Here is a 13,270-nt window from a genome sequence, read left to right on the forward strand (position 1 = left end):
ATCTATTCTATTCAATTCTAAGTTGGCTCATAGGCTTCCAAATCGCTCTTTTTTTTCTAATCAATTTCTAGGAATTTCTAATCCACCAGCTAATTCTAATCCAGGTCAAGCCACTTCTAAGTCCTCTGGTTGGTTGGTCACAGCTCCACCCCTTCATCCATCAAATTTCTATGTGATTGGCTACCATTAATTGCCACAACATCTGCTCACTCGCTCGTAGACACCAAACTGATCTATTCTATTCAATTCTAAGTCGGCTCATAGGCTTCCAAAATCGCTCACCTGTCTATTGGTCCGGGGGTGGTCACTTCCATCCATTTCTAAAACCTAGTGATTGGCTTGTTGGCTTCCTGTCATACATGCTCGATAGACTCATTTGTCATTTCCACTCTCTAGTTACTCGGTCACACGCTTTCAACTGTATATTGCTTCATAATTCCAGCTGCAACATAGACAACCGCTCGTGGGTCAATCCCATTCATTTCTAGGCCAGCTCACAATTCCCTCCAAATTGCTTATTGGTCCGGGGCGGCATTCTTTTTTAGCCTGCGTCGACTCTCAGCAATGGTTGGCACACAAAAACATGGTAAATAGTTTTCAATGTTTATTGAGTACATCATGGCAGTCTCGGAGATATTGTAGTTCTCCCTGGGGACACATCCATGTACGCTGTATATCTCCGCTAACATCCATAGTGTTCTTCACATAGGTACTATGTGGATCACCCAGGCACTCATCCCTCTCTGTCCATGACCCAGAGGCAAACCGCAGGAGAGAACAGCATGTGACAGAAGCATTAATTCTCTTCCTGCACATCTTCTGAAGCAAAAAAGAACATTATGAGCTTCACTAGTATCTCACTAGTATCACAGAGCTTCACTAGTATATCACCCACTTAAACTTACCATATTCATAGCTTCCATAAGGATAGGAGTCGATGTCATTGCACAGGTATCTCTTGTCGTCGTATGCCATCAGACTTCTTTTGACATTTCTGATGGTGTACATACACTGCTTCTTTCCAACGATCGATACTTGTTCGTTCAATACGCTCGTGTGATTGAACAAGGTATTGCAGTACGTCTCATGGAGGAGGTGCTTGCGTACAATATTCTTTTTGACCCCTTTAGCTCTTGCAATTTGCCTTCCTCCAGCTAATTTGATGGAGTACATTTTAGCTTTCAAACAAACTACTTCCTCAATAGGTACACTACCAGTTTCGCTTTTGAATGCCCCAAGCCTTCCACGATTCTTTTCACTGTACAGTGGATGATCCCGATCGAAGGAAGACAGATCTAAGTGGTCGTCGGCGATCGCTCGTAACTGATCTTCGTAGTCCTTGCAGAATAGGCCGAGGATCAAAGAATCCGTGTCAAAGTAGCACGTAATCACCGGACAAGTGAGCTTGCTCAAGAGGGCTTCGTAGTAGAATGAGTACATGGTTAATTTACTGAGTTCTAAAATCGTAAACCCAATTTGGAGCGGGAAATCGCATCGCACTTTTCTTTTGCGCATTTCGTACATGACACAATCTGGGGACAAAATTTCCATCCGCACGCATTCTACCCGACTCCCGAGGCGACTCGCCGTCTCCTCATCGAAGGCTACTCGAATATCACGCATGTTAAATTTATTTAAAAGTGTTCTCCCAAAGACTGCATTATTTGAGAGTTTGTAGAAGTTTTTTTCGAAAGTCGTACACGAGGCAACGCGTCTGGCAACATTGTCCTCGATGTAGGGACGCAGGAATGGTGCTTGACGAAATTTTAGAATTCGGTGAATTTTCGCCACCCTCATACCCAATCTACAATAGAGTGCGAGCAACGCGTAATGAACGACGTACTCGACCTTGTTTTTGCACGTGAGCAACAGCTTTTGCTGTTAGCAGGCTGATACATTAATTCTTCGAGAAGCCCTCGCTGGAATGGCGAGAGCCATTCCTTTGGGACGACTGCCTTCTCGGGAGCCAGGGGGAAGTACCTCGTTAGAGTGTGGATAGATTTTGGATACTCCAAGTCACATACGTACGCATACCCCACCTCCGAATCCGTGGGGTGACGCATAAAATCCACGGAGCTAAAATCCTCGACCCATTCGAAATCACCGACAGGGAGGTGCTTTATCATACTAAATCCGTAAAGATTGTTGCAATCTATGTATGATATGTACACCTCCTCTTTATCAGGATCATAGCCGCTACACAGAGGGTTATTGGCACGCAAATGACGCCTGCTCGCCTGACAGAGCCCGCCTCTAACGCCCGATTCGATGGTTCTGTACATTTCCTCATCGGTAATCAATTCCAATTTTGCATTCGTATATTTAACGCGCATTGCCACGAATAGGATGCCAGAGAAACGCAATGAAGCAATTCCAATCCGCGTGCGCTGTAGCACAGGCGTCGGAAGTGTTGCATTATGTCTGCATGTAAGAGGGCATCCGTCTTCAGGTACAACGTGTTATAATCCCGTAAACTCGAGCACCCAAAATGCTCAAATACATGCACAGCGTACTGGTAGTCCTCGTCGCTTACATCTTCCCCAGTTAGATCATTTCGAAAAGCGGATTTTTCTGGGAGACTCAACTCGTCGTACACTGCAAAAGAACTAAGGTAACTGTAAGGGAACACACCTTTACGAAGCAAAATTTTGTAGTCGTCTCCAAATACCTGCTTCAAGCATTGGAACGCCTCTGCACCCCCCATGGATTTGACGGTTTCCACAAGCTCCCCAAGTGATGAATTTAGGTACTGCATGGTATCTCTGAAGAGGAAGGTACCAATTTCAAACGAACGGATTTTTTCCATGGAGCTGGCCACAATGAAGGGAGGTCGCTTCCACCCGAGAACGTGAAATTCTCGTAACAGTCCAGCCAAATCATAAGACAAATTGTGGACCATGATCGGCAATTTTTCTCTGGTAGTGCACGCGACGTTACAGGGGTTGCACAGTGTCGCGATATAATTTGTCTCACCCGCAGTACAATGCTTCGAATGATCATGATGCCGGACACTAGGTAGGTCTTTCGCGAATTCCCGTTTACAGTATGCACAGTGGGTGGCAGCTCTGTGCTTGGCTTGTTGTTCGTCGCTCAGCACCATTGCAGCGGGGCAGGCGTTCAAGGCAATCATTTCATCACGCATTTCCATGAGCGCCTTCACACACTGCTTTGCCGCATCTTCCCCATGGTGTGTTCTAATGCGCATCACCTTTGAGTCGTGGGTACGCACGAGCACAGCACAGAAGCTAGAGGTACTGTGACGTTGCATGCCAACACCACTGGGTGCGAGTACGCTCTCAGTGTCCAACGCAACGACGTAGTTGTACTGCTGCATGTACTGTATTTTAGTAAACTCTACAAAATGTTTTCGCGGCTCGCAAAATTCCAACAGGATTTCGTTCACATCCGTGCAAAGGCGTCGATGTTTCGCCATGCTCTCTTCCTTCACGAAAGAGCGTGTACAGCGTTCGCATATGAAATGGGTTACTTCTTGTTGTCAACAAGCGTTCGAGGGACTTAATTCCAAAAAAATGCTCATCTACTTCCAACAAGTGAATTTTCTTTTCCCATTCTAGTTTTGGGGGTCGCGACACCTGTGCTCCCTGATCGACGTACGCGTACACGTAGACGGAAATCTTGTTTTGGTTTTCAAATTCGTCAACATCAGAGAAGGATACAGGGAAGTGACTAGGCCACCAGTACTCTGTTGCATAATTTTCATATTTTTTCCATCGGTTCCTTTCCTGCGGGTGCAAGAGGGCGAGCGTATTGTATTTAAAGCACTCGCCCTCCTTACGCTCTGGTAAGGGACATTCGTTAACACGTTTCTGCGTTTAGCCAAATTTGTGGGAAGTACCCCCATTGCACCCGAATTTTTTAGTTTTCACAGCGGAAATACACATTTGAACTTTTTGGACGTCAGTGGATACAAACCCACTACCCTCGCGCTGGTAATTTTCAACGCGCCCAGTGGACTCCTGAATCACATCCATCAAAGTATTTACGATAGCTCCATCGCTGTGGACTTCGCGAGCAAGCGCCATAAAATGAGCTATGTGTGCGGTTACATCCCCTCGATTTTCTTTCATCATTAGAACGTCAGAACAAATGCAAAACCTAAAGGGTATTCTTTGCGCTCGCAAAATAGCAATTATATTGTGGAGGTGGTTCATTAAATATTGTCGCAAGTCCTCTACTCCCTGATCGTGAACAGATGCCAATAGCACAAACGCTTTGACGATACCTCGAAATGCGCTATCAGTTTGAAAGAAAGGCAGGAAGGAAATGTCCACATAGGGATGTGATCGCTCAGTAGTAATGTATCAGCTCAAGTATCCGGAAACTCACATCTTTGCCTGGACGCCATTAATTAGCAATTAGAGCTAATTGGGACCCCCCACATTAATCAGGACCCACCAGGGAGTCATTACACTAATTGGGGATCATCTAAGACACGTCCAGACGAAGATGTGAGTTTCCGGATACTTGAGCTGATAAAAATAAAAAAATAGGTAGAAAATAAAATGAAAAGATAGAAATAGAGTGGAGAGAAACAATTTATTCGAAAATCAACGATGCCGCGGCGAAGAAACGGCTCCGGGGTGACCAGTGCTTGTTGACGTCGGGTAGTTGCAGAGATCGACGACAGGTGGCCACTTAGTTGCAAGGCATCACACCAGATGGCGCCACCATCATAGCTCTAGAGGAGAGAGACAGAGAACAAGATACTAGCGGCAGGTAAAAATGACAGCACTGCTAAACAAGTCTAGGCATGCGAGAGAAAAGGTCTAACCGCTACTGCTAAACAGAAAACAGTACACATCGGGGGGAAAAGGCTTACGGGGGGACGATCGCTTAGGCCTAACCACAACACTACCCAGCTAACACAAGGCGGGAACCACACATCGCTAAACATGCGAGAAAAGGCTTAACACGAGCGCGGTCACCGCTAAACACGGCAAACATACGAGAAAAGGAGCGCGCTTGGGCATAACCTCAACACTACGCAGCTACACAAGGCGGGAACCACACATCACTAAACATGCGTCAACAGGCTTGGACACCGCAAAACAAGTCTAAACATGCGAGAAAAGGCTTAGCACGAGCGCGGTCACCGCTAAACACGGCAAACATACGAGAAAAGGAGCGCGTCAATTCACTCACCTTTTCCCCCGCGGCAACTTCCAGGCAGAAACTGAGCGAGCGCGGAGAACAACACGTCTGCTCTCTACGAGATCCAGCCAGCAACTGAGCGAGCGCGCGGAGCGCACGTCCGTCCTTCCGCGACGGTCCGAGAGAAACTGAGAGAGGCGACGCGCAGCGGCTGCTATGGATGCGCGCGCGCCCTCTGCTCCACCCGTCCGCGCATGCGCGCTGCTAGCTCCCTCTGCGCCGGCCGCGGGTGTTTTCGGTTTCGGCTCTCCGCTGCGCGCGCGCTCCTAGCGGCGACGGTGGCTTCTGAGTTCCGGTTTTACTCTCGTTTCTTTGCGCGCGCGTTTATCTGTATAAAGGCAGCGCGCACCGCGCTCGCGTCATCACAATAAAGGCAGCGCGCACCGCGCTCGCGTCATCACTACGTGAAGATGTTCAGCTACCACTCTTTACAAAATTGTTCCCGCACCCACGCTTCTTGGGAAGAAGTGGAGAAGGAATGTTTCAACGGCGAAAGTCCCCGCAACGAGCTCGTCATCACTGCTTTTCGCTACGTGATAGACATGGTAGGCTTTGGCAATATAGGAGAGATCTCGCCGGGGCCGCTGCAGGAGATGGTGCGTCGAATTTACGCCCGTTACAAGAACGTCTGCATAACGGTTCCGGACGGACCCCTGGGACTAATGGGCGAATTTGTGAGCTTGTCCAACGCAGAATTCAACTACATCGCTGCAGACATCGTGGACCTTCTCGCTCGTGCCATCGCTCATATTAAGCACGCTCTACGGAAGCAGCGACATTTGCAAGCAGTCTACATCGCCAACTTTGTCACTGATTTATTGAAATACCGCTTGGTTATTGACATGCAACGCATTAAACAGTCCGAATAACTTTGACGAGACTCTGTGTGCTCTTTCACTGAAACATCTTTATTGAATACATACAAAGGGACTTGGTCGATAGATGCCTGCACCCTCCCTGACTTGCCTCAAGAGAAAGGATATGGGGTATCTTCATCGCAGCGTCGTCATTGCGCGGGTCACTGCACCAGCACGATGACGGAATGGTAATTCTTTTCGTACACCCATTCCGCTACCACACTGCCACGATGACCCGTACTTCTCCTGTCTGCGAGAGAGAGAGAGAGAGAGAAGCATGTCTCGACTAGAACTTTTATTCTCGATTACATGCGCGTGCAGCTCTTTGTTCCGCGGTTACTCGATGCCTGACGACGACGCTCTCGGGCTCTCTTCCGGGTTTTCCGTTGCTGCACAAAGAGAGAGCACTATCGTAATCCTATACGCGTCAAAACATAACAAAGCTTACCGTATTCGCAGCTCCCATAAGGGAAGGAGTGTACGGCATCCACGAGATAGCGCTTGTCGTCGTAGGGGACCAAGCTCTTCTTGAGTCTCGAAATGGTGTACATCGTTTGCTTTATACTCTGGATGGTGCACTGCTTCTGAGAGACCGCCTTTTCATTGAACAGAGAATCTCGGTACACTTCGTGCAATAAATGTTTCCTCACCACGCCCTTCTTAACTCCTTTCGCTCTCGCGATCTGTTTGTGTGACCCAGCCAAGAGAATGCTGTACATTTTCGCTCGGATGGCTACGACTTCCTGAATAACTCCACCCCCCGTCTCGTCTTTGAAGAACCCCATCTGGTTCGCGTGCTCGTCGTTGAAAAGTGGGTGGTCCGGCGGATAGGAAGATAGATCTAACTCACTCTCAATCTTCATCAGCTGCTCTTCCAGGCTTTCACACGTGAGAGAAAAAATTATGCTGTCCGTGTCGCTATAGATCAATTGCACTGGACATGTCAAGCGAGAAAAGAGCGACTCGTAGATGAAGCTGTACATTCGGACTTTGGATATTTCAAGAATGGCGAAGCCCACGTAAAGGGGGTGCGTGCATTTGATGCGGCGTTGCTTCATCTCGTACAAGATGCACTTGTCACTCAGAATGTGAAAATGCTGACTGTCGACGGAGCTAGCTTTTCGGAGCGCGCTTTCTTTGTCGTAGGCTATAGCGTACCTTTTCATGCGTCTCACATTTTGTATCGACTTACCGAACGTGCTGTTCGACATGGTTTTGTACAGAAGTCGCTCAAATTTCGTGGTCGCGGCATTCCTCAACGCGACGTTTCTCTGCACGAAGGTTCGCAAAAAGTTGTCTTGGTGGAACGAGAGGATGTTGTGAACACGTTTTATTTTCATGCCCAACCTCACGTACAGAGCGAGCAATGCATAATGAACGACATAGCGTTCTTTGTCGTGGCACGTCAGCAAGAGTTTCTTGTGGGAGGGGGCGTTCAGCGACAACGCATCTTTCAGGTGGTGTTGGTAGGGGACAGTTCGTTCTCGTCCACGTACCTGTGTTCGGGTGCCAGGGGAAAATCCCTGGTGAGCGCGTGCAGTTCTTCGGGATACGACAAGTCTACTACGTAGACGTAACCCACTTCCGAATCGTGGAGGAATGTTGAGAAATCGATCTCGCTCCACCTCGAAGGATCGACCCCACTCAAAACCTCCTGTTGGGAGATGGAAAGTCATCGCGTACGGGTACAAACTGTTCACGTCGAGGTACTGGATAAAAGTCTTTTCTTGCTGGGGATCGTAATCGTCGCACCCCTCGTGATTAGCCCGACAGTATCTGTGGAAGCTGTTACAAATGCCTCCCCTGATTCCCTTCTCGATCGTTTCGTACATCTCTTGGTCGCTTATGAGCTCGAGTTTGACATTGGTGAGCTTCAGAGCGCTGCTCCACGCGTAACTGGCGAGGGACTTGGCACGTAAGATATCCATCCCATCCGTCTCTAGCGCAATCTTCCTGAATTACAGTACGACGTCGCAGAGCTGACAGGTGTCGAGCGTGACGTAAGAGACGCGTGTAATCTCCTAGGTTCTTGCATTTGAACAATTCGAAAATCTCGAGGGCGTACTGATAGTCCTCGTCCGTGATCTCTTCATCGTTCAGGTCACTTTTGAAAGCTTCCTTTGGCGGTAGTGCGGGCAAATTGTACGCTTCGAAACTGTCGACGAAGGTGTACGGGTAAATTCCCTTCTTGAGAAGCCGTCGGAAACGGTCCACCAAACATTTGACGGGTACAATGAAACGCACTCTCGCCACCGCTGGCGAGAAGGGTTTCCACCAGGTTCGACAAGGACAGGTTGAAAAACTGCGTGGTATCGCGGAAATGGAGATCTCCAATATTGAACCCTCTTATCTTTTCCGAGCTCGAAGCTAAGATCCACGTTCGCCCAGATTTAGACGTGCATGTGGCGGAGAAGGGAGCTCAAATCGTACTGCAGGTTGTGCACGCACACGGACGAGTTCTTTGGTGTTACGACACGTAAGGTTACACGTATCACACAGCGTCGCGACAAAATTCGAGGAACCGGGGTCTACGAAACGGGTGTGGTCGTGATGCGACACCTTCCGCGTATGTCGGTTAAATTCGATTCCACAAAATTCGCAGTGCGTAGCGCTCGCGTGCCGAAAGTGGTCTTCCATACTCATGACCAACGGTGAGGGTAGGACGGTTCAGCCTATCGATTTGTTCGCTAAATCGCTTGAGCGAGAGCAAGCATTGTTCTGCCGCGTTGGGTCCCAAATAGCCATCTACGTCCATTATTTTCCCATCACAACTTCTCACTAGCACAATGCTATACGAGCTCATCCTGTGCACACTCGAGGCGTCCTTAACGAGCGCGTCCTTTTCCAGCATGCTTTCCGTGTCCAACACCGCGAAATAGGGATAGGGATGCATGTACTGTATCTTGGTGAAGGGAAACGCTCTCCCCCGCTTTTGGCATTTCGAGAATTACTTCGTTTACGTCTCGACACAAACGTTCGGTGCTGCTCCAACGCCCCTCTCGTCCTATAACCGCTCGTGCATTTCTCGCAATAAAAATAGTCACCTCGCCCCATGAAAGTGCTAAATTTTCGGATCCCATAGAAATGCTCCCTAACCTCGAGCAGGTGGTGGACTTTGTCCTGATAGAGCGTGCAGGGAACCCGTCCGGTAGATATCGAACTCGTCTGCTCGTCGAACACGTAGATGTACACGGAGATTTGTTTTTTCTCTCCCAAAGGGGCAATGTCTTCGTAAGTGACTGGGAAGCAGGGTGGGCCAGTACGTTAAGCGCGTCTCCGGATTCGAAGATTCATGTATTTGTGGTATCTAACATGAAGGTTTGGTTTGCTCCTCAACGGATGCAAGAGTGCCAGCACGCTGTACTTGAAACACTCGTTTTCGTGATTCGGTGGAAGTTTGACGTTTGTGAGAGTCTTTGTTTTTTCTTCAACATTTCGGGAAGCTCGATCGTGCACACCAATCCGCTTCGGTTTCAAACGCGTTAGTTTTAAGTCGACACATTGGACGTCGTTCGAGGTGAAACCAGACCCTTCTCTCGCATAGTTTTCTACGCGTTGCGAGGATTCTGCGATAGCAGCATTTATCGCGCCTTCGATTTCTTGACGGTTATGAACCACTCTCATGTGAAGGTTCACGTGAAGGAGATGAGAAGTCAACCCGTCGGCTCCGTCCTTAACATGAGCGCTTTCGAGCACAGACAAAATTGAAAGGCATGGGATATGCTTCGAGGACGCGCGTGATTACTGGAGCTATGCTCGGTAGATAGAGTCGCAAATCGTCGACGTTGTCGTCGTGCGGGAACAGAGAAGCGTGTACCTAGTAGCCGTTCCGTCAAATGCCTCATCTGTGACAAAGAAAGGAAGGAATCGTCCCCTCTCCGTGACGGAGGGATGATTCCTACGACGTGTTCTCATCAATTCAACGATTCTACGACCCTGGTCAGGCTCAGCTCGTTTCGAAATTCTGGGCTTGCATCTGGTGATTCATCTCGAACCCTACCAGACAGAGGAATGAAATCTGCATACGACTGATCCCCTTCCCACATGAGCAATTCGTCTGCATTGTCATGTCCATCTAGGGATTCGTCGTCGTCCGTTTCAGGTATTACGAAAGGCGGACTACTGACTCTGTTGTCGTCGTCATCTGAAAGGACGACTGGGCTATTACCGAGATTCTCTATTCTAGCTTCGTGCTCTCTTTCTACGGCCACGAGCATGGCATCGATGGGGTCGTACTGACATACGAGACAGCGCGGCACTGCGGTCAAACAAAATCAGTACGAGATTCCCCCTCACGAAACAATGCTCACTTTTCCCTTCAGTTGAGGAACGCTTGAGATTGATGATGATGAGGAGGATGGGATGAGTCCCTGTGTCAGTGTCATGCGGTGACAGCGGCTATTGGTTCCTGAAAAACAATGTCATACATAGAATACACTCTCACAGCAGAGACGGTCAACTTACATTTTGGTCCACGAAACGCCTCGTCGTGGATGGAATGCCCCTCGTGGGCTTCGTCAATCGTCGTAGAACCAGCGCACCTTTTATAGTCGCTACACCGCTCTCCTCCTCCTCGCATTGCGACGGTGTCGTCTGTACTTTGACCACCCCGCCTTCCGTCTTTCGCGCCTTTTTGCGATGTCGCATATGACAATGATGTACCATCGACGTTGAATAAAACATTACACTAATTTCTAGCTAACACTCTGGGACGACTTGTACATGACGACAAGAAGACCCAGAGTGGGATTCGAACCCAGGATCCTTCTACACTGGGCGCGACACACTAACCACCAATCTAATTCGTACTGCGTGACGTTTTTCGTATTGCGGGGTTCGTGTCTACACACGTCACAACATGTTCAAACACGTTCAAACATGTTCAAACACGTTCAATGACGTCATAGAGAGAGAGAGGGAAGTAGTGTGTCCAGGGACGACTTCGTCGCCTGTGTCTAAACACGTCCAAACATGTTCAGACACGTTCAATGACGTCATAAGAGGAAGAGAGAGGAACGAGTGTGTCCAGGGGCGACTTCGCCGCCCGTGTCCGAACATGTTCAAACACGTCTTAACATGTTCAAACACGTTCAATGACGTCATAGAGAGTGAGAGGCAAAGCTTTACTATAAATGTCGAAGCGAATGGTCGATCGTCATTCCATCATGATCAGCTTGGTAGATCCTCGTAAGTAATACCCATGACGTCATCATCGTCGAAATGTTTGAAGAGTTTCGTTTCCAGTGTACAACACTTTTGCTGCGCGTGAAGTCGGTTTTTTCCCGCCTCACATATTTCGGGAGATTGGCAGCGCCCGCTTCTTCTGCACCAATTGTGGTGGATTGTGGTCCAAAGGTACGCTTCCTCGTTATTTTTTAATACGTTCTATAATCGTTCACATTTTTTCAGAGCAAAAGCATTGGACGGACCGATTGATTCGCCCGTTTCTCGGCTGTCGGACGGTACCGTTCGACGTACGTTGCGAAGGACTTCGACTATTGAAGGAAGATGGAGAAGATGGACCATCAGTGTCACTCTGTGACTGAAGAAGATTGTACGTGTGTGTTTGAGTTAAAAAAACACGCGTTTCTCACACTCCTTTCGTTGCAGATTACGAATGGCTACTGACGGGAGATCTACCCCTGGTCCTAACCTTCAAGCCTCCTCCAAAGACCTTCTTTTTGCGAATCGGCGATCAACTGACTACCTGTCGCTGCGGTGGACTCTGGTCGAGAAACCCCAGCCATTGGTTAGACTCGAGCCTTCGTCCGTATTTGGGCTGCCTTCCCGGCTACGAAACCAAAGCTGGAGCCTAATTCATGTGTAACGAGAAATAAAAAAAGGTTGTCTACTCTCATTCCGTCTCAGTCATGATGACGCCCGAGCAGAGGTTTGCCACCTTTGTGCAAACGCGAATGCTGCGATTACGCGATTATATTCACGGCGATAGCTGCGAGGGAGACTTTCGCTCGATTCTCAAGACGATACCCTTACGTCTGTTCACCGTCAGTGGGAAGATTGCAAAGAAAATGAAGCGTTTCGTAGATTACAAGCTCGAGCTGTTGGAAAAGTATAGACGAGGAGAGACAGTCGACCCGTGTCTCATCAACGCGGGTTTCAACCGACCTATCGTCCGTCGCTACTGGCTTCTCCACACATCCCTCGACGTCACGGTGCAGACCGGCGACGACGGCGGTGAGCGTCGGGTCAGCACGTTGGAAGATCGTCTCGCAAGGGTCTTGTGTATGTCGTGAATAAATAAATAGTCTATTTTTTACGAAACGAGTTCGCTCACGAGGAGACGTTTTATTGTTTCGTCATTCTCTTCGAGGTTACAGGAAAACATGGATACACAACTTTTCAAGCTGTAGCGTTTCGACATGCGCGTGGCTACGTAGATACAAAAAAGCCCGCAGTAAGGCGAAAAGGCGATTGAATACACTTGTCGTTATACTCGTCCACTACAGGTAAAGTCTTCGAAGGTTTGCTTCGATGGGGGGAAGTCCGTAGCTGTCGAAAAACACGGCAGACCCGTCGTAGTTTTTCAGGTAGAGCACCCAGTGCTGCCCGCGTCTTCTTCGCTCTTCCGTATTGATGATTAAATAACCGGGCTTGCGTAAAACGAAGGCTTCGTTGGAAGCGCAAATGCCTCTCAGCATGGAGGAAGCGAGGGGGTTCAGGGACACGAGTTCCAAGATGTCGCTCTCGTACATCTTTTCTTATGGGAAGGTGACCGTACGGTCCTTGTCGACGTACATGAGCTTGGGACACTCGGAAATCAAGAGGACGGTGACCGCGTGTGGAAGGGCTTTAGCGAAGCGTAATTGCAGGCGAACGTTTCCTTTTCGCCACTCGTTCAAATGCGAAGGAGAAGAACACTTGTCCACGTCCAAGTTAAAGTAGGAAGGAACCCGTTCGTTTTAAATCGCTCGTAGCTATACTTGAAATGTTTCTCTCCCAGTTCTTGCAAGAAGTTAAAGTAGGGAATTTTGACGAGGTCGTTCTGAAAGTCGTACTCGGCTCGCACTTGCTGGCCGTCCACGGAGAGCATCGAATGAGACAGGTCGTAATGACGGAATTTGTAGGGGTTCGATTGGATGTCGCCGAGAAAGTCGGACGTGGCGAGCAGGGCGACGCATAATTTGGAAGGTACCCTTTCGGGGTAAACGTTTTCAAAGTGAGCGTCCAAGCTCCCGGCACTCAAGCTCCGCACCTTGGTTTCCAATCCGCGTAACACGTAG

At 48.7% G+C, this 13,270-nt stretch overlaps 1 protein-coding gene and 2 long non-coding RNA genes across 3 annotated transcripts; all 3 read right to left on the bottom strand.

Annotated features, from left to right (window-relative positions):
• Positions 1-591: 591 nt before the first annotated feature.
• LOC135377002 (uncharacterized) lies at positions 592-1,016 on the bottom strand. The gene is made up of 2 exons (XR_010417967.1): positions 906-1,016; positions 592-819 (listed from the first exon to the last, which is right to left on the bottom strand). It is a non-coding gene; the product is annotated as an uncharacterized LOC135377002 (long non-coding RNA).
• A 3,522-nt stretch (positions 1,017-4,538) lies between these two features.
• On the bottom strand, positions 4,539-5,271 carry LOC135377000 (uncharacterized). The gene is made up of 2 exons (XR_010417966.1): positions 5,164-5,271; positions 4,539-4,699 (listed from the first exon to the last, which is right to left on the bottom strand). It is a non-coding gene; the product is annotated as an uncharacterized LOC135377000 (long non-coding RNA).
• A 998-nt stretch (positions 5,272-6,269) lies between these two features.
• Positions 6,270-7,031, bottom strand: LOC135377001 (uncharacterized). Its single transcript, XM_064609379.1, has 2 exons — positions 6,478-7,031; positions 6,270-6,418 (listed from the first exon to the last, which is right to left on the bottom strand). Exons 1-2 carry the CDS (start codon positions 7,010-7,012, stop codon positions 6,366-6,368), a joined length of 588 nt encoding a protein of 195 aa, XP_064465449.1. The 5' UTR covers positions 7,013-7,031; the 3' UTR covers positions 6,270-6,365.
• Between the last annotated feature and the right edge of the window lie 6,239 nt (positions 7,032-13,270).

The sequence above is a fragment of the Ornithodoros turicata genome, unplaced genomic scaffold (genome assembly GCF_037126465.1).
Source record: "Ornithodoros turicata isolate Travis unplaced genomic scaffold, ASM3712646v1 ctg00001426.1, whole genome shotgun sequence".
NCBI classification, from domain to species: domain Eukaryota; kingdom Metazoa; phylum Arthropoda; class Arachnida; order Ixodida; family Argasidae; genus Ornithodoros; species Ornithodoros turicata.

Coding starts and splice junctions, on each gene's coding strand:
- LOC135377001 (XM_064609379.1), bottom strand. CDS start 7,012: ATGTACAGCTTCATCTACGAGTCGCTCTTTTCTCGCTTGACATGTCCA. Junction 6,419..6,477: donor TTATGGGAGCTGCGAATACG/GTAAGCTTTGTT, acceptor CTCTTTGTGCAG/CAACGGAAAACCCGGAAGAG.